Below are 22,024 nucleotides of genomic sequence, written 5' to 3'. Positions count from 1 at the left end.
TATAGTAAGAGATTGTTTTCTTTGTGTAACCAGGAGTTAGTTGGGGTTGTGTGCGTATGCATGTGTGTGCATAGTGTGACTTCACTGCACATATGTAATTCTGTGCTGCCCCATGCTCCCAGCTTGGTGTGACCTCTAGCACTTGGTGTAGTTTTTAGAATCACTGGTTAGGGTCCACATGTACCATCTGACTTTCTTTTTTTTTTTTTTTTTTTTTTTTTGTGGTACGCGGACCTCTCACTGTCGTGGCCTCTCCCGTTGCGGAGCACAGGCTCCGGACGCGCAGGCCCAGTGGCCATGGCTCACGGGCCCAGCCGCTCCGCGGCATGTGGGATCCTCCCGGACCAGGGCACAAACCCGTGTCCCCTGCATCGGCAGGCGGACTCCCAACCACTGCGCCACCAGGGAAGCCCTGACTTCCTCCTTTTAATGAAGGGCAGTTGTTGGATTTTACTGAAGTTTCATCTTACAGACGAGAGAAACTATTCCCTCAAATTTAGAGATCCAGCTGGCCTGCCTTCAATCTCGTCATGTTCAGACCATTCCTCATAGAAGTTCCTCCAAGTTACTGGTATAGGGACTTGTCTTCTTCCATGGTTTCCAGTTTTGTTATGGTGTTTTCTCTGTTATTATATTTTTACTAGTCTTTCCAAGAGGGAATCAACAAGGTGGTGGTGGGAGGAAAGAGGAGAGTGTTAGACACCTATGTGCAAGTTGCCATTTAGCTCAAAAGTGTCGTACAAAACTTAAGTAACTTCCAAAGTCCAATTGATCATTTAGATCAGAGGTCTCTAGGTTTCTGACTGAATATCCCCATTGGTAAAAAAATCTGTATCTATCGATCTATAAACTACCCCTTTCTCCTTCCTCTTTTATCCTCTCTATATATTCATATATGATATATGTTGTTTTATATGTATTATATATATTGTTTTATATACATAGTTAATGTATGTATTATATATGTGTGTGTGTAAAACAAATGAGATTTAAAATATGTTTAATTAAGAGTGTGTTATATTCTTCCAGAAACCTCTGCAGTAAGGGTACTTCATCTTGGAGATCACTGATCTAGGTCTTTATTGTAGTTCTCATTCATTTAGTAAATATTTGAGTGCCTAATGTGGTCAGCACTGTGCTCAGAAAAGCATGACACTTAATAGCCATTTTATAGTCATTTCACAATTCAAAAGGAATATCAGTGACTTTGAATTTCAACATTAAATTTATTGTTCCAGTTTTCCAAATTGTTTTCAAATTTTATGTATTAAAAAAATAAGGTGTTATAATCTGCATTTATTTATTCAAAAATATAATTTGCTTTCCAAATAAACCTTTGACATATGAGCCAGTTTCTCATTTCTCATTTGTGAATATCTACTGTGTGAACAGCACTGTGTTTTTGTTTGTTTATTTGTTTGTTTTGGTGGCCGCATGGCCTGTGGGCTCTTAGTTCCCTGGCCAGGGATCGAACCCCAGGCCATTGGCAGTGAGAACGCGGAGTCCTAACCACTGGACCGTGAGGGAATTCCCAGCACTGTGTTTTGATGCCACACAGAGCCTGTCCTCTTGGAGGATGCAGAAATAAACCAAATAACGACAGAAAACGTAAAATTAAATTTCTGATAAGTGCTGTGAAGGAGAAATGGTAAAGGGGACTTTGACTAAAGTCAGGGGCCTCAAGATAGCTTAACTGTGGAAATAACTATTGAACTGAGATCTAAAGTACTTATGGGTGTTTTAGTAAATAGATAAGAAAGAGCATGGGCTGGAGCAGGCTGTCCAGAGAGTCTAGACTGAGGGAACAGAACTTGCAAAGACCTCACGGCTGAAGGGAGCACTGCAGGTCAGAGAAACGGAAATGGTCCTCTGGGGCTGGAGTGCAGAGAAATAGGCAGCATCCCGCAGGATGAGGTTGGTGATGGGAGGTGGGGTTGACACAGCCATCCTAAGCCATGTTAAAAATTTGGAGCATTGTCTCAAGGAGTGTTCTACGAAAGGCCGGGGTGAGGGGTGACGGAATCATATCTGTAGTTTGGAAAGGTCACAGGGGCACCATCAAGTGTTTTGTCATTTGTGAACTATAAAAAGGGAAAATATTTTTTGAAGAGGCAAAGAAATAAAAAGGAAGGTAGTTTTGTCATCTTTCTTTTTTTAAAGCCGGTGTAAGTATGATTTCGGAATTCGTCAGCACTCTCAGTAGCCACTTCCTCACTGTCTTCTATACCTCTGTATCCTGCCTAGGACTGATTTCCAAACTTGACTGTGCGTTAGGTTCCCCTAAGAAATATAAAAGAATATTTTAAAAGGTGGAGAATCCTGGCCCCCTCTCTAGACTCGCTGGCTCATAATTTCTGGAAGTGAGACCCCTTAGTTTGTATTAAAACAGATGAAACACTCCTGCGTGATTCCAGTGCGTCTGAGCCAGTACTGGTCCCCAGACAGGTTTTAGCCCATCCCCCCACCTAGGGGAATACTCATTCCCAATTTTGTTCTCACTGACAAGCAGTAACCGTGTGTTTCGTGGGTTGGTAATACAGCTATCCTTTTATTTTTAACATGTCTTGTTCTTATCATAGGTAGATGGCACAAACCTTCAAGGTTTTACCAATCAACAAGCAGTAGAGGTGTTGCGACACACAGGACAGACTGTTCACCTGACATTAATGAGGAGAGGAGCAAAGCAGGACGCTGAGCTCGCGTCACGGGAGGACATCACAAAAGATGCAGTTTTGTCTCCTGTTAATGCAAGTGTAAGCAAAGGTAAGGCCACGTGAATCTGGTTTTCAGTTAGACTCTTAACATCATTTTGTATTTTTTCTAATTCTGAAATTATTTAAAGAGTCACTTTTTGTCTTAAGTATTCATTATGAACCAAGTAAAAAGGGAATTTATTAAAGTTGAGATTAACTGGAACCAGAGATGCATCCATTAACTATAGAATGGGCTTCCGAATAAAGCAGATTTCTATACTGTTTATTCAGTCACCACTTCTCATTTGGAAACACGTGCAGTCATTTGCTTTCTGTCCTTGCCTTACTTTTGGATGTCATTGCTACATTTTCTCTTTAGGGGGAAATATGTTCTGCCTAGATTATGTGTGTGACCCCCATAATGTTTCTAAATGCCCACCCTTTCCTTGAAGGAATCAACTTTAATTCAGTGTGTAGGCTTGGCTAGCTCAGTCAGTAGACCATGAGACTCCTATTTCCACATTTAGAAATGCCATTCATAAGCTGTTTGTACATGGATATGTCTGAAAATTACTGAAATCCTCATGGAGCTCCCTGATGCAAGTATTTATTGCTAGAAGTCAGGCTGTTGGTTTGAAAGTGTGTTTTATTTCTCAGACTGTTGACCTTTCTAGTATTTATGCCGTACACTACTAATTGCAGACCAGGAGAGAGGGAAGCAAGTCACAGGAGAACTTCATTACTTCTTTGTACCATTAACAGAAGAACTTTAAGTACATGTGGTTGATGAAAAGTTTACCTACAAAAAGCAAACTCTCATTTAGGTGTTCAAATAAAGCGGGGTTTGAAAAATTCAAGTGCTTGATTATATTACAGACATAACTACTAAACTTTCTTATCTTTAAGAAAATTATGAAGAAGATGAAGATTCTTTATCTTTGAGGAGAAACACCAGCATATTACCAATTGAAGAAGAAGGTAAACACTTGGAGCCGGGTTTTTATGTTCTTTATTGATTTTTAGAGAAATGATTTTTATAGATGTGATTCAACCTCTCTGGATATATTGTAAATTACAAAAAAAAAACTCTCAAAAAAGATTCTTGAAAATCCTTATTTACAGATTGATTAATTGCTCCAGTAGATTAAAATAGTTTATAGCTGGCAGATTTTCTTGCTGAGTCCGTCTTTTTTTTTCTTCTACATTTTTTAAAATCAGAACCTTTAGGAATCATTCAGTTACATACATGGCTTTATTTCATTCCCCTTATTTCTTAGGATAGATCCAAGTTGTCTCTTCTTGAGCAAGCAGTAATGAAGTTAAAAGGATTTTTTAAATAAACACAAGAGAATCTTTAAAGCATAAGCTCTTAGGAATGAAATTATCCTTATTTTGGGGACTTTTTCTTCTAAATTTTTCGAAAGTTTTAAATTTTGAAAGGAATTACATGAGAAATTATTAAGCCTCTCTGAGGTTTCTCTCACTATATACCTAGAATTCATCAAACTGTTTCAAAAATTTTAGGGCGGCATAGTTTTAGTATATAATTATGCCCGAATGTTGCTGCCTTTGTTTTAGGCTGGATGCTGTGTGCTTCCCTGACCTGTCATATTGCTTTAGGTGTTTGATAAGTTAAATCCAGTGAACAAAGTCCAAGACTGATCTTCCTTATGAGAATTCTGCCCTTCACTAAGTAATTAGATTGAAGCTTTGTAGTTCTTTAAAATAGTTCCTCTTTCATTATTTTTTTTCTACTGAAAATTGTGATTTAACTTTTTTATTTTAAAGGGATATTTGTGTTTGCAGTGATATCCCAGGAGTGACAGGTGTAGGACTCTCAGGGATTTAGTCACATTTTGCTAGTTTTACACTCATAGGTGTAGAAATTATTTAGGATAATATGAATATCCAGAGGAGTGGGACAGGATAAAAATGTTTCAAAGCATAAAACTTGAGAGAGTAAGAAGGGATGGGTGTGGGGGATGGTCTTGAAGGCTCAGCCATCTGTTTTGCTTTGGTGAATGTGCATATGTGTATGGGAGGCTAGGTGGGAGAGGGTCTAGACTTAGAATCAGGAGTCCTACATTCTTTTAAAAATAAAGTAAAGGAAAAATGTCTGAATGATTCTAATGCATCTGTTCTAGTGCTGGTCCTCTGACAGGGGATAAGATGTTGCCTCTTCCACAGAAATTTGACTCATAATGTGAGCCTGGACAAATCATTTGACTTCACAGTAACGTCAGGAGACTAGACTTTTTTTTTTTTTAATTTTAATTTTTCAATTTTTTTTAAAATTTATTTTTTACATCTTTATTGGAGTATAATTGCTTCACAATGGTGTGTTAGTTTCTGCTTTATATAAAACAAAGTGAATCAGCTATACATATATCCCCATATCCCCTCCCTCTTGCATCTCCTTCCCACACTCCCTATCCCACCCCTCTAGGTGGTCACAGAGCACTGAGCTGATCTCCCTGTGCTATGCAGCTGCTTCCCACTAGCTATCTGTTTTACATTTGGTAGTGTATATATGTCCATGCCACTCTCTCACTTCGTCCCAGCTTACCCTTCCCCCTCCCTGTGTCCTCAAGTCCATTATCTATGTCTGTATCTTGATTCCCGTCCTGCCCCTAGGTTCTCCACGACCATTTTTTAAAAAATTCCATATATATGTGTTAGCATACGGTATTTTTTTTTCTCTTTCTGACTTACTTCACTCTGTATGACAGACTCTAGGTCCATCCGCCTTACTACAAATGACGACTTTATGGTTTTTTAAATATGCCTGAAATCTGATCTTGGGGCATTTGTGAAAGGGGGAGAATGAAGGGTTTTGTGACTGTAGGTTGGTTGTATGAATACAAATTTCAGACTGTTGTTATCAGCAGCTTACAGATTCCCCACTTTCTCCATTCCAAATCCCACCCTGCTTGAATCACTGCCCACCTGTGTAAACACAACAGAATCAGAGAATGGGGTTATGGGAGGAGGTAGGACTAGCTGACCCTCCTCTTTCTAACCTTCATCAGCTTGAAAGGTTTCCTGTAGTCTGTGTTCACCGCTGCACATTCATACTTCTCTGGAATGAGAAAACACTCATTTTGGGGGGCTAGTCTCCAGAAATATATCGATTACTGTTTCCAGTTTCTCAAAGAGAAAACAGAATGGTTTTATTAATCTGACACATAACAAACCTGAAAAATAGTCCTGGAGTGGAAGCTCATTCATTCCACTAACAAGGAAGCAGCTAATGAGAAATTTGAATTTTAGAATACTTTTAAATTTGAAATTTGAATGCTAAAAAGTGATATTGAAAATCTAATATAAGGAGTAGTGGCGTGTAGAGATTTTTTTTTTTTAGAAGACAACCGTTATGAGTAAAAACTGTGATGTCATGGAAATCTTTGAATATGACTTGAAAATTCTTCTCAACCAGTTTATTTTAGCTAAGTGTTTTAATTCAGTATTGTTTACATAACTTGTTTAGTGATTTTCTTTTCTATTTTTTCATGTTCCTTTTTTTGCCAATTAGTATGATTCCAGTCATAGGGTTTTAACTTAATGTACATTTTCCATTTGTTTCTTATTTATATTTTCTTATTGTACATGGAGGTACATATATTATTTGTTAATTTGTTTGTTTTTGCTAAGTCATAGCATGGTCCCTTCTCTACTCTGTAGAACCAAATGAAAATGAAAGAGATACACTAACATAGAAGGCAGTGTGACTTTTTAATATAGAGTCACAAGAGGGCCACCAAGTGAATCCTGGAGCTACTTGGAGTCCTTGTTCTTTTAAATAAAAGTTAGACAATATATGAATACTTTAATGGAACTATAGTTAAGACCTAAAAGATATCTCTTAAAAGAGAATAGTTTTGGAACATGCAGATGATAGGCTTCTGAACTGAATTATTAAGATGTGTAGAGAAATAAGAGTAACTCATGTATTGAGTGAACAGTCAGACTTGGTATGACAGGTTGTGATCACAGTGTCCCTGGTACCGAATGTTCAGATATGGAGATTTTTGTGGTATGTCACTAATTGTGTCACCTCTTTCAGGGTATCCATTACTGTCAGCTGAGAGAGAAGATACAGAAGATGCTCAACAACAGGAAGCTGCCCTGCTGACCAAGTGGCAGAGGATTATGGGCATTAATTATGAAATAGTGGTGGGTTAGCTTCTCCTCCCTAACTTCCTAACTTGTGAACTGTATTTGAGCAGGAAGTTCCTGACAATAATAAAGATGACCGTCATGAAGAGTCTTAGAGAAGTAGCAAACGCCCAGGGGTTTTTTCAAGTCTTAGAGAAGTAACAAACGCCAAGGGCTTTTTTCAAAGACCTAAATGTGCTGATTCAGATATTTAAAAATTTCAAGTTGGAGAGTAACCAAGGAGCTGAAGTAAAAATGAGATGGGAGTTTTAGAACTTATAATTCATCAGTATTTCTTACAGTTGTATATATTATTTAGATATTAGGAAATGTTTTTCTGATTCTTATTCCTAGGATTCGTGGAAAGAATCAGAATAGAATGACAGAATTTACCAAAAATCATCATGCCCTATGTGCAGAACTGTAATTTGCTATTTCTTCCTTATCACTCTTATGCTTTTACTCTCCTTGAGGGTTTTTATTCTGCATGCTTTTCTTTGTTTCACTTATGCCATAGTGAGCATTTTGTTTATTAAAGGTTTGCATACCTAGGGTAGCAGTTGTGATCTGCTATTTTAAAAAGAGGTTTAACAAAGTAGACACATTATGAATCTTTAGGTATATAGCAGCAACTTTCAGGAATTTCCAAAGGAACAATAAAATACTAGGTTAGGTAAAATTTTTCATATTGCTTATAATATTCAAGTAACTGTAGATTAGAAGCGATAAAGCACAACAGATAATGACATATAATATAAGTAATAACTAACATTTATTGAGTACTTTGTGCCAAGTAGTATTCTTAGTTTTTAATACTCATTACAAAGTTGTTTTTTTTTTAAACACTCAAGATGGTTAACAGTCAAATGAGATTTGAGTAAGTACAGCTGCTGTTACCATTTTAAATTGAGTTAAGGAAAAAATACAACAAAGTCCAGCTTAACTGTAGTTAATTTAGCAGGAAAGGAAAGTTGGGAGATTCCTTCTGTGGGGTGGGGTTAGCGTGACTGGCACGAATAACTGAGGCTGCACTCCTTCAGGCGCTAACTGAATAGTGAAGAGCGCCCTTTCACCAGCCATTTTCTCACAGAGATCAGACCCAAGACCGTGGACTTTTAACTGCTCTTTGTGCACATGCTCTCTTGGTGGCACTTCCATTAATATGTCAAGTGTGGGATTTTACTATAAGTAAGGAAGAATTAAGCTATTTATAGGTCTTCATTAAACTCCAGGTAAATATTGACATAGATCTGGACTTCAAATTATTTTCTATGTAGTTATACAGCAAAAATGAAGTTACAGGAGGAGTAGTAGAGAGAAGGATTGATGGACATTTAAATGGGGACCTGGAGAGCTGCTCGGAGGAAGTGATACCTAAATTGGATTTTAAGAAGTAGAAGGATTTCATCCAGCATTAGATTGCAAAGTCAGATAGTGCAACATCTAGTATTAACCCTGTGCTTGTTATCATTAAGATTTGAAAAAGATCTCTTATAATTCAACATTTTTCTCAGTCCTTTTATCCCTCAGTTTCCTTAACTATAAAATAAAGGGGATAAAGCAGATCATCTTTAGTATACTTTCTGATTTTAATATTATAATGAATGGACTCTTTGTGAAAATGGTGAATTCCTAACATTTTTCATTATTTAGTGTAACAGTAGGAAATAGAAAGTTTATTCTCCTGTTTTAAGCTTTGATTCACTTTTAAAGGCAAGTGTTGTCCCCTTGATACAGTGTATGGTCCAGAGCCTGGGCTCTAGGTTCAGACTGCTGAGGTTCAAAGCACTTTTGTAGCTGTGTGACTGTTGAAGGTAACCTCTCAGAACCTTGTTTTCCAATTTGGGAAGCAAGGATAGACATTGTACCTATTTATGAGAACTAAGTGAGATAATCTGTGTAATGGGGTTAGCACAGTCCTGGCACACGGGAACTGCTAAGGATGCGCCTTTTCTATCCTGTTGTTTGAGCTCAGACTTTTGATTTTATCTGTGGTCACTCTGACTACCCTCTATCTGTTATCAGCACCCGTAGGCACTGCAAAGTGTCTTGGGTGCTTGCATCTGGCTACTTCGTTTTGGTTTGTGTTGGTTCAATAAACTGATAGATATCAACACTCTTTCCAAGGCAAAGCTCTAAACGTTTGCCGCTTTACAATAAGGGTTTTGAAGCTTTTGTAAGAAACTTGACCTTTTAGGGAGTGAACATAAAATACATACAGGAGAAGAAAATAACTGAAAGAATATTAAAAATTGTGATGATTTTTCTTGTTTCAGGTGGCCCATGTGAGCAAGTTCAGTGAGAACAGTGGGTTGGGGATAAGTCTGGAAGCAACAGTGGGCCATCATTTTATCCGATCTGTTCTACCGGAAGGTCCTGTCGGACACAGTGGGAAGCTTTTCAGTGGAGATGAGCTATTGGAAGTAAGCAGCTATTTCATTTTCCCCTTTGTAAATAAAATTTTGAAAAGGCTGTGGGAGGCTTAATGTGGTGAATAAGTAAGTTCTTATTTAAAATTTCTCCTCCAAAGTGTACTTGAGAAAGATAGGCAAGTAAAACTCCAGCCAAAGCAGAAATTTCAATCTGTATGTACATTGATCTTACCTAATTCCTTGCGTGGTGTTTGTTTGTTTGTTTGTTTTAGGGCCGGAGAACTATAAAAACTTTTCTTTAAAAATTTTGAAACATTCACTTTTTAGAATAGGTAATATATTCACATGTTTCAAAATCACAAATACAAAGATATACTCCAGTGAAGTCTCTTTTCTGTCCCAGTCCACTCAGTTCTCGTCACGCTTCATTAGGTGTAACTGCTTATCATTGGTTCTATGCAATCTTCCAGATATTTTTCATGAATAAGTAAGAAAATTTGAATATATTTGCTTCTCCCCCTTTTAATAACATACTAGCATATAATATATGCCATTTTCTATCTTCATTTTTTCATAATGAAGATAATAATGATTATTATGATATATCATTTAAAGAAAATGATATAACATATCATTTTGATATAATGATATAACATATAATGATATAACATATCATTATGTTATATAATAATGATATAACACATCATTTAAAGAAAACTTCACCTTTTCCCTTTATCCTTTGGGAATGATTTTATTAACTCTCCCTTTCCAAACTATTACACTGGCATATGAAACATGGGTGAAAGCTAGTGATTTTCCTGTGAGTGCTTTAGAAGTCCAGTTCCAACAAGACTGTAGTGTTGCGTGTAGATTGTTTTAGGAAACACCACTACAGATCCAGCTATCGTTCTCAGCACAGCAGAGCCATGGTTATCCCCTGAGTACAGTTTATATTTATGTAATAAAAAAAATGGTTTTGAAAGTAGCCATGTTAGGAAATGTTCTTTCTTGGCCCACTTTTCTTTTTGCACAGGTGAACGGCATAACTCTACTTGGGGAGAATCACCAGGATGTGGTGACTATTTTAAAAGAACTGCCTATAGAGGTGACAATGGTGTGCTGTCGTCGAACGGTGCCACCCACCACCCCGTCAGAGTTGGAGAGCCTGGACTTATGTGACATTGAACTAACAGAAAAGGTACCAGGTTTGCAGATATAGGAGACTAATCTGAATGTATAATGGAAAGGTTAAATGTTATTTAAAAAATTTTAAGCCTTTTTTCTCTTATTTGATATTTGATTTCCTCACAAATCCTGTGGCTTATGGGATAGACCTTGGAGTCAGACAGACGTGGGTTTGAATCAAGCTTGGCACTTACTAGCTCTGCAACCTTGGGCAAGTCACTTCATCTTTCTGAATCTCACTTTTCTCCTGTGTAAAATATGAGTCTTGATGCCTATCCTAGAGGGTTGCTCTGTAGGTTAAATATGATATATAATGATATTAGGTATTACTGTGCATGTGTGCTTGTATAATTTATTCACACTATTCCTATGAATTAGACACTCGTTCCCCTTAACAGAAAATTGAAATATGAAAGTAGTGAGTATGTGGTACATATGTAGTAGAAGATACTTTTATGTAACCTCCCCAGCCCAGCGCTTGTCACAGGCGTGGTAAGAATAGGGGAGAATAAGAAACATAATTCCAAATTGTGTAGAAGTCAGTCTAGCACCATACATATCCAAATACATTTTATGTGGTGTAATGGTATTTATTATTATAATAAAGCAGGTGGACGGATTTGCATCCATGGTCCTACTGTGCAATAATTGATAAAAAGCAACGATAGTATTTAAACTAACATTTCATCATCAAAAGCACATTTTTCCTATCTAATGTGGAACCAGATTCACTTTAGTATATTTTTACTAAAAGAAGCTAATGTTTTGAACCCCTGTGCCAAGTGCTTTTTAAATGTTACCTCACTTAATCCTCAAAAATTCTATGAGATGGGTAAGTGTGAAGCCCAGGTTAAGAATGCCGCTCAAAGCAACACAGATGAAAAATCATAGAGACAGTCTTCAAGCCAAGGCCAATCTGACTTCAGATCTCGTCCTGCCATTGTGCATGTTAATTTATTAATGAAATAATCACGTGTACAGCTCACAGGATTTTAGAACCCTTATTTGCCTAGAGTACAGAACTTTTACATAGCCACTTCCTCTTGAATTGTTCTTATTTATCATAAGAATTATTTTTCTTTAATATCAAAATAGCTTCACATTTTTTTTTTCTAACGATAGACGTGATAACAGACACTGATGAAAAAAGTCAAAATCACCCACCATCATGCTGCCGAGATGTAATCACTATGTATTTTTATAGGAGCTCTTTGAACCATACATTTTAAATGCCTATTACAAGTTAGATATTTCTGACTTGCTACTTTAATTCATAATGGTTTCATGAGAAGCTGTTGCTACTCATATGTGCATGTTTTATTCTGGACAGATGCTGGGAATCTTTGTTTTCCTTGTAGTGTTTGTATGTGCATCTGTGGATCTAGTGCGTCTGAAATAAGAGCTGTCTGGTCTGTTTATCCAGCCTCATATAGATCTAGGTGAGTTTATCGGGTCCTCGGAGACAGAGGATCCTGTGCTGGTGATGACCGATGTGGGTCAGAATGCAGAGGAGGTTCAAGGACCTTTGGCCATGTGGGAAGCCAACGTTCAGAACATAGAGCTGGAGAAAGGGAGCAGAGGACTTGGTTTTAGCATTTTAGATTATCAGGTAAATATATGCTACTTTTAACAATTTTTTTAAAAAAAGATGACAGATACTAAACATATATTGTTAATAGCAGAGAAAAAGCAGATAATACTGCTTAGATTTGTCAAAGATGTATTCTTGTTTCTAGTAAGTCTTTCAGAATAATAATTTATATGATTAATTGATTATCGTAAAGCATTTCTTTTGACATTGAATTCTTTGAGCTCTTTTATATTTCAGCTCTTGGAAGTTTGAAGAGTATGCAGAATACTTTTTAGGAATGTTATAGAAATATAGTCTTTCTGTTCCTTTGGGGAATATGCCTAAATTATTTTTATTTCCTTGCTCTTAACTGATGGTTCATATTTGAGTGGTAAGACAGAAACTTTAAATACTTACTTCTTTTGTTAGAAGTGAATGATAGGCTTATAATTGGATATATTGTAAATTCTAATATTCTTATTATTTGACCAAACTTAGGAATAATCTTAAATTGGTTAGGTGTAGCCTGCATCCTCATGTTGTGTTCTGTGTTGAGTAACTGAGGGCGTGCGAACGCCAGTCTGATGAAGTGCAGCTGCTGTTCCTCATTAATTAATACTGAGCTGGAAAGCCATCTCAGATGACTCCAGGGAGTTGTGTTCTTTCTAGGGCCTGGTTCTGGAGTCTTGTTCTAATATTTCTGTGTATCTGAAGACACTGCATCACCAAATATGATGTGGCCTCCTTCTGTATTTCTTCATTTCAAAAACAGGCCCTTCCCTCACTATACTCACATCTACCAATGGCCCACAATACTATCATCTTATCAATAAACGCTGCTGTTAATAATTCATGGATCTCAGATGATAGTTATAAAATTGAACAGTTTATAAAAAGTTAAAGTTATAATTTTACAGTTACCTGTATAATTTAAGAGGTCTACTTGGGAACCATGGAAAAGTGAGGGTGCCACTGTTTAGCGTAGACTTTTCCTAAACTCTTTCAAATGGATATATCCTTCACCCAGATAATTCACTGGGAGTGTTGTATCAAATTCTTAAAAGACACTTGGAACAGTTACCCATCTGTTACAATTCAGAGTGTACAACCTGTAACAACATTTTTAAGTGTAGAAAGGAGCTGCCTTCTCTTTCCTTTTTCGTTCTGCCAGGATCCAGTTGACCCAGCAAGCACTGTGATTGTAATTCGTTCTCTGGTGCCTGGTGGTGTCGCTGAAAAGGATGGACGACTTCTCCCTGGAGATCGACTCATGTTTGTCAATGACGTTAACTTGGAAAACAGCAGTCTCGAAGAAGCTGTCCAGGCACTGAAGGGTGCACCGTCAGGAACTGTGAGAATAGGAGTTGCCAAGCCTTTACCCGTAAGAATTCAGATTTTGCTGATTTCTTTTTATTTGCAAACAGTATTGGCATTCAGGCTTTTATCTTCAGGTGTTCTCATGATTGAATCACGACTTTTGGTACTTTTCATCAACATGGTTATTGGCTCCATGAGTGTAAAGATTTAATTTTGAGTAATATTTTTTAAAAGAGTAAAGGGCAGAAAACAGCCAGGAAGTTCAGAAATAAATTTAAAACTTAGCATTCTGTGGTTTACTTTTCACCTTTTTTATTCCAAGATAAGGTCATGATCAATATAGAATCAAGTATTTTCGAAGAAATAGGCTTTAAAATAATCTATACCACTATGGTGGCATATTAGAGAAATTAATAGCATTAACAACTGACAGTGGAATCTTTAATTATCGTGGAAGAAAGTAGAATCTCTGTCAGAGTGGGTTAAGTTCCTATATTCTAGTGACTTCAATACATTTGTTGTCTAATTACTACAGAGCAAGAAATTGAAATTTCCAATGTGGGTTCATCAGCTTATAGCTCTCCTCCTAGGAGGGAATTACCTTCATGTTATTAATTACTGCAATATAAAAACAACTAATAAATTCATGCTACATAATGTCAGTATGCTTATTAGGTATAGTGATTGCAGCATAGCACTTATCACTGAATTGCAATGAAATATTAGAGACAATCTCAGTATTTGGTTTTTTTCAGTGTATAAAATATTTTAAGTGAAAGGGCAAATACACATTTTCTTAAGAAAACACATGCATAGATGCATTTGCATAAACATCAAATGAAGATTTATTGACTTTGTCAGAGAGTTTGTTCAAATTGTAAGCTTGTTAATATATTTTAAATGTTTATTAAATTTTTCATTCTTTGCTCTTTATTCTACAATAAATTTCTGTAACCTATGAAAATATATTTATGAAAACACAAAGAAAGGGAGGGAAAGAGGAAGGGAAGAAGGAAGAGCATGTTAAGCAAACCTCAATCAAACCAGGATTATAGAAATCAGAACAAGAGATCAGTACAACGGGGAGTGTAAGAATGAAGATAGGCCATTATGGGACTCTACATGTTCATTAAGATTGACCATACATTTGGTTCCGGTCTTTCTGTTACACAAAGAAAATGGCAAACGTGACTAAATATATGTTTTTTACTGCCCTTATCGGGAAACCATGCCACTTACTCAGAAGCAATCTTTTTTTTCCTGGGTAGATCCAAAGTAAGTTTCTTTCATAAGAGTATTTAATATTTCAAATTTAATACGCATTGCAGTATATGATGAATATCTCTTTTACATAAAGTGAGTTTTACTGACCATTAAACTCTTATGTGTGGGAAAAGAAGATAAACATTTTTTCTCTAAAATATTTCTGCATGTATTGGTGATATAGGCAAGACAATCTAAATATTTTAGCCTGTTTTATCTGAGATTGTAATAAGAATGCTAGGTTTTCGGTCACTGTGATCATGGTTATAATTTGATATCTCAGGAGTGCAATTTAAGCATGTTGTGTACATACAGAGTTGTTGGTGGTGGTTGTCTTTTAAAGCCGTGCTAAATTAAGAGACTTCACTGTAAGGTTCACTAACTTTCCTTGTCAAGGAAATTACATTCTTTAAAATAATATTCTAGTAAGGGATGACAGAGAGAAATTGGTCCTTCTTTTTAATGTTTCGTTTTTCTTCATCTTCTTTTATGTATTAACACCTAAAAGTTGCCTTCTTTCTATATTAAGAAGTCATTGTTTAACCAAATATTTGGCAAGTAAAAATGACCAGAAGATTATTATAATATAAGAAATTACTGATTTTGAATATCTTTTATAAGAAGGATGAAGAAATTGGTAGAAAGGGATTCTCATCTAACAGATGATGTTGGTATTGGAATAAACATCCTCATTGTATCTTAAAATATAAAACTGTTAAATATGAATATTTATCATATTCTGTGCTCATCATTTATGTTAAAGTTGTATGTTTATTATGACTTTATTATTTGAAAACATTATTTGAAAACTTTCCTGTTTTTTCCTCTCCTCCCCTTACTTTTTCTCCCCTCACCCTCTGTCTTCCCTTTCCCTCCCTCTTTCCTATTCTCTCTCTTTTTCATGAACTCATCCTCAAACACTGGGCTTCATTCTCCCTGCAGCTTTCACCAGAAGAGGGTTATGTTTCTGCTAAGGAGGATTCTTTTCTCTACCCACCACATTCCTGCGAGGAGGAAGGGCTGGCTGACAAAGCCCTCTTCAGGGCTGACTTGGCTCTGGTTAGTGGCCACAGCTTATCAAGCTTTCCTTCAAAATCTTATGTGTCTTATTTTTGCTTTTCAAAATATTCTAAAGTCTTGCTATATTGTTCGTTATGTTTTGGAAAACTGGGCATTTTGCTCTAATTTCATACTTGGGCATCTCCAGGCATTCTTTAACTGTTTTCAGTATTCATTCATATATCAGTTGTTTGGCTTCTTTTTAATGAGGTAACAGGTATATTATTTCATTAGATGTTAATAAAGTGAAAAATGACATAAATTGGTTCAGTTATTGATTAAGAGCGCAAAAGCTTCCAAAAGAGGCAGAACTCATGTTTCCTATGAATACATGTATGTTAACATTACTGATTTACCAGAAACTTTTAAATTAAAATTTTATTTTTACTTGATCTATATAAAATCATTCATTGTAATAAACATATTTAGGGACCACTGGGGGCCACTTTGTTAGGTAAATACATGATTCTTCATCCTGAGAACCTTATTGTCTGGTAGAAGAGCTAACACTGTGTTAACAGTTAAAATATAAAACTAAATACCAGATATAAATATACACGTGACATTTATACAATATAAGTGTAACAAATTACACATCCTATTCCTAGTACTTCCACCATTGAAGTCAGGTTCCTGACCTAAATTTTTCTGGGGAGAAACATTGCTCAGTGTAACTAGAAAGGAATATATATATTCTTTTTTTTGCGGTATGCGGGCCTCTCACTGCTGTGGCCTCTCCCGTTGCGGAGCACAGGCTCCAGACGCGCAGGCTCAGCGGCCATGGCCCACGGACCCAGCCGCTCTGCGGCATGTGGGATCTTCCCGGACCGGGGCACGAACCCACGTCCCCTGCATCGGCAGGCGGACTCTAAACCACTGCGCCACCAGGGAAGCCCAGGAATATTTTTAATACATGTTTTAGTGGTGTTGGACTAGTGAGAGGTTTAGAACCTGTGAAATTCTCCATTAGTTATTTATAACCAATTGTGCACATCGTGCTTTAAACTGGAGTATGAATTATTTCTTTGATTCCAATAATCCTAGTGTTGAAGGAGATAGTTCTTCAGTATTAAAATACTAATAATACTTCTATTAGTATTTTTCAACTGTCAGCTCCTGAATTAGCCATTTGGAAAGTTTTGGTGTATATTGTAATCAGTGCAATAATTTCACATTATAATATTTAGCATACCAGGTAACATTTGGCTCTATTCCCCGTGGGCATTATTACCACTTCAAAACTGGATCGCTTAGAATGCTATGAACTACATAAAGTACTATGGTATAAATGTATTAAATAGTACCCAGCTATAGTAAATTATTTTTGAAATGTTGTAGGACACAAATATATCACTGTCTCTAGAAGTGCCCCAAGAAACAATTTTCTCTGTAGATTTTACATGGCATATTTGAATGTTCTTAAATAAATGCCAGTCAAAAAGAAAAATTAGACCCACTTTTAAGTGAGTTTAACATCTTACAACGGTAATAGCTATGTAATCTTGTGTTGGTCATTCAGTCTCTCTGGGCCCTAGTGTTTTAATCTCTAAAATAATTAAATGAATTGATTATTTGGATCTCTCTTAAGATTCTAAGGCATCAACGATAAGCATACAAATTGTTCTTAGGTACTCTTAAATATTTATTATAGTCCGTGACACTCGGCTTAGTTAATACTATCTAGATAGCAAAAGTTAAAGATTTACTATTTAGATTGTTGTACATAATGTGCATCTGTAAAGGGTAAACCTCCACATAGTCAGTAGTAACTTTGAACATGTATTTAAAATATATTATTAGAGAGAGGGTCACTTTAAAATGCCCAACCTGTATTCTTAATCAGGTTTTTGCCAGAATGTGACCTGGTATAATGTTATGATACTTTTCTTGGCTAAACATGTAAGTCGAAATCACAAAGAAATAGAACATACGGGCTTTGGCCATTAATTCAAATACTGGTAATATTAGAGAAAGGTAGTATTTACATCATTTCTGTCTGTGTAACTGTGAGTGATTTGTAAGAAGAGCTACAAGCTCATCATGACTTAATTGTTTCACTTGGTTCTGCGACAGAAAATAGTAATAAGATTTTTTTATAAAATGTTGTGAAATTGTCTAGCTCACTCTTTCTGAGTTTTCCATCAGTAGACATTTATAACTTACAGCTTCACTATAACCAGATCATAATAAGGTCCCGTGTTTGTTAATATAATTTCACCATGAAATCACAGATATTATTTTTGATTTCCAGTGATCACCATAAAATTCTGGACCTGTAACTTGAATGGTTTTAAAATCTAGTTAAAGGATAATTTAAACAAAATATATTGTTTTTTGAGCTTTACAAATAGATAATTGCTTAGCTGCCTTGTTGAATAATAATTTATTTTAGTTGAATAGGAAAAGTGATGATCTCATTCATTTTAATATAAAATTCTAGGAGTTTGGGCAGCTACTTTTTAAAAAAAAATGTGAAGTTGAAAAAAGTATGTTTTTAATTTATGGAAATATTTATACTTAGAATTGCTCCAAGCCCTTTGTAAATTGTTACCTTTTGCCCTTTTATTGATGGAATAAAGTAATCTTCTGTGCTAGCACCAGTTTGTCCTTGTTCTGTTGCATTAGTTAGTTTCTGATATGTTGAAGAGGGTGAGGAGGTCATGTAGAAAATAGAATAGACAAAAGAATGAAAGCAGTATGCCCTTTAGTCTCAAGTGGAGACTGTCATATATGTATCAGAACAGAATTCCCAATGATATTATTGTTTTTATTCCTAGGTGGACACAAATGATGCTGACTTAGCAGATGAATCTGCCTTTGAGTCTCAGTACTCTCCTGATAACGACAGTATCTACTCCACTCAAGCCTCTATTTTATCTCTTCACAGCAGTGCTTGTAGTGATAATCTGAATTTTGGTCCCTCCCTTCCATCTTCTCCTCCCAAGGTACAAAGGAAATGCCATTTTATTTATGGGAAAACTTTGTGCGTAATTTCCCAGAGGTCATTGTTAGTGGGGTGTTTTGGGAGGGGTATGTTAGAGACATTATGTTTTTCCAGTCAGGGATTCATTATCAGATTAAAGTGCAGTTTCCTTTAGGTAGTGTTAATTGGGTATCTTGTAGACTCCAAGGGACTATTTAAATCTAGGTTCTGTGATACAGTGTGATAGGCACAAAGGTTCAAAACTTTGATTAGGATTTGCATGTTAGACAGAAAAATTTTAATGAAATGTATTTCTCAAATTGTGTTCTTGGCGGTGTCTACCTTGGAAAAATTACAAGAGTTACTTTATTTTCTTAATGGTTTTAAAGCTGACTTTCATGGAAAGTTGGACAGTAAAATATTCCTTTCATTAATTTAATATTTATTAGCTAAGTTAAACTTAATGCTGTCTTACGTTTTTATATAAAATGATGCCAAAGAATACTTTATATAAAAACCCCCAGTGAATGGCAAAATTATGTTTAAGTCACTGGATGCGAATGGAGAATTTAGCTACTATTTGACATGTCTGTGCCATCTAAATTTTAGAAATAGATTATTGGTGTAAGTGCCCCACCCAATGCTATTTATTTTCTTGATGACACACTCTATAATGTTTATTAAGTAATATTTTAAAACTTATCCAGTCTTTTGGGTGTGGAATGATATCTTACTGTTTGAATTTGGAGCTCCTGATTACTGGTGAGGTTGAACAGGTTTTCCTGTATTGGCCATCTGGTTTTCACTTCCACCAATGGCCTCTTCATATCTTTTGGCCATTTTTGTGTGGAGTTGCTTGTCTTTCTGTTGATTAGTTGGAGTTGTTTATATTTTCTCAGAATTGATATAAAGAGCAATTCGGTGTATATTTATGAGTATATGTGTGAGTGTGTATACTTTAAAAATCTGAAAATGTGTGGGAATGATTTCTTTCAACTTCAGGAAAGAAGTTATTCTTGGAGAAAAAATAAAGCATGGGAATTAGCTCTATCTGTAACACATTATATCCTTTAAGAAGAAAGAGAGATTGAAGAAAATATGCCAAAATATTAATGTCTGTTAAATCTGGGCAAAGGGTTCATATATGGTTATATTTTCCTGCGTTGGAAATATACTGTAAATAAATATAAAAATTAAGATAAAAGACTGAATAATAATTCTTTCTTAAATATATGAAATATATGTTTTTCATGTAAATTCAGTGGGAAGGGAATCTGTATTTATGTATAAGCTGAAAAGTGGAATTTCCATAGGCCTTGGGCAGTTTTCCTCCTTTCCTGATTAACAGGTAACTTTTTGGCCAGAACATTTTCAAAGCATTTTCTTTCATGTTCAAGGTGCACCTGTTACCCTTGTAAATGATGCTGGGTAATCTCCTTGAATTAGTTTGCAAGGTATAATCTTGAATAGAGCAGCTGTTCCTCTCTCACCACACCTGAGACTGTCTATCTGCCTGAGTACTTGTCTGGAACATATTCCATCTTTACTGGCCTCAGGGCTGGAAGCTGAGTTCATCTCCTCATGGAATCTCCTAATCTGCAGCATAGCACACTCCTTCTTGCCAGTGGGACAGATTGCATTGTTTACCTTAGTAATTGTTACTTAAAGGGATTACACAATCTGGATACTGAGAAGCATATATTTTACAGGGCAAATGCTGGCTGTATGCAGCACAACGTATTGGCTTACTGAAGTCTGTTTGTCGTTTTTTTTTTTTCTTTTCATTAAACAGTTTACTCTTTTGTTGAAGCAAATTTTGGCAAGCTGGCCTATTAACTGAAATATTTAAACTACAAAACAACAAAGAAGATATTAATGAGGGTGTTTTAAAACACATTGTGAAACTCCTGTGTGCTTTCGGTTTTCTGAGAAAGTAGGGCTGTTTGTGTATCATGGTAAAGCTCTGCAACTTTTTTTTTTTTGGCTTGTTTGTTTTTGTATTTGTTTTGTGGCATTTTTTTAGTACCTAGATATTTTACTGGAAAAATGAAAAAATTAGATGATTCATTCATCTTCCTATTACTTTGCACTAAATTTATTTTAAAAAGAATGACAGTTTGTTACAGAATATAGAGTAGACCATTTTTCTTAAAGAAAAGTGAGCTTACTTTGGAATTCTTTAATTGATAAAATCATACCATGTATGATACTTAAGAAAAACAAAGAAGCTTCCATACAGATTTGAAAGAAGGATATAATAGAGTGTGAGGATCTCAGTGATTCCTCAGGCTTTTGACTTTGCTAATTATGTAATAATCTCGTAGCCTTAAATGGTGGCTGGAAATGCACAAATAATTTTACCTCTCTCCTTTACCTTGATGAGAAGCCTTTGGACCATTGCTAGGTATGCTACTGGAAGCTCCAAGAGCTGATCACCCAGAGCAGGGACTCATCATGGAGGGAGGTCTTCCCCCTAAGGGTACAGCCTGGGCCATGACAGCTGCTTAGACGGCATAGGGCTGTAGGCATATGGTAGACATCCTTTGCACAAAGTTCTCCCATTTGGGGGATCATTCTGCTTTTTTTTTTTTTTAAAGGAGTTATATTTGATTAATTATCATTTAAGGACTTAAGGGAAACAACCATTACTCAAGAATCTGAAAAATATGGCCACTTCAATGGTATGTGGATTAATAGAATCAGGTCACTGAAATGTGGATTTTAAAGGCAAGAAGCCAATGGGTTTTCTCATTATTCTAGGTTTTAACTTTTCGATTAATTTTTTTTGTCCCCCTTTCTTTGTCACCCCAAGACATAATAGAATGCAGAAATAATTGTTTTAGAAACTTACTAAATACCTGTAGACTTTCGTTTAAAAGCTCAGTATAGTTTTGGGGAAGAAGATGCTTTCATTTATTTTTCCCTATTTTGGCTTAAAAGTACAGTCAAAAAAGATTCAGTGGCTATGTAATGAATCTCCTCTTATCCACAAGGCCATGCCCGACATTCCCTAGTAAACCCACGTTCTCACTCTTGCTCCAGGGATGAAATGATTACCAGTTTGGTGCATGTCCTGCATTGCTGAATATTGGACCCTCTAGGAAATGCTGTTGTTCCTAGTGCAAGTTGGACTTCATGTTTGTCACGATTGAAACCCCTCCTCATACCTTGCACCCCAAACAAAACTAATGGATTCCATGATTTTTTAAAAAAATCTATATATTTAGAGGAACAAGTCTCCACTTAGTGTTTTACTGGAGCATAAAATATTGCTGCCTTCACATTTAAGTTTAACATGTTGATACCATTTTTTAATTTTTATTTTTTGGAGAAAGGGTTAGTCTCAAAAGCTAATTACATCATTCTAGTCAAGATGATGAGAGTGATTGTGGAAGTCTTAGTGACAAAACTGCAAGCTCGCAAAGGTATGAAAGATGTTGCCTTTTCCCTCAGTAGGGTAAGAATACAGATAATAAAGGAAGGGTAC

At 36.0% G+C, this 22,024-nt stretch overlaps 1 protein-coding gene across 8 annotated transcripts in view; it reads left to right on the top strand.

Moving 5' to 3' along the window:
• The window catches only part of MPDZ (multiple PDZ domain crumbs cell polarity complex component), a 167,994-nt gene that overhangs the window by 76,395 nt on the left and 69,575 nt on the right, over positions 1–22,024 (top strand). For 7 of the 8 annotated variants that reach the window (XM_082656131.1, XM_082656130.1, XM_082656136.1 and 4 more), the window contains 9 exons: positions 2,580–2,763; positions 3,600–3,671; positions 6,757–6,866; positions 9,125–9,271; positions 10,254–10,418; positions 11,829–12,014; positions 13,147–13,356; positions 15,498–15,614; positions 18,392–18,559. In XM_082656131.1, coding sequence (XP_082512257.1) covers positions 2,580–2,763; positions 3,600–3,671; positions 6,757–6,866; positions 9,125–9,271; positions 10,254–10,418; positions 11,829–12,014; positions 13,147–13,356; positions 15,498–15,614; positions 18,392–18,559 — 1,359 coding nt within the window. The remainder of the gene's footprint in view (positions 1–2,579; positions 2,764–3,599; positions 3,672–6,756; positions 6,867–9,124; positions 9,272–10,253; positions 10,419–11,828; positions 12,015–13,146; positions 13,357–15,497; positions 15,615–18,391; positions 18,560–22,024) is intronic. The other variant, XM_082656134.1, reaches the window with a different exon arrangement.

The sequence above is a fragment of the Grampus griseus genome (genome assembly GCF_964374135.1).
Source record: "Grampus griseus genome assembly, chromosome: 6".
NCBI lineage: Eukaryota > Metazoa > Chordata > Mammalia > Artiodactyla > Delphinidae > Grampus > Grampus griseus.
Note: the sequence above shows the minus strand (reverse complement) of the source record. Positions and strands in the feature narration are given on the sequence as shown.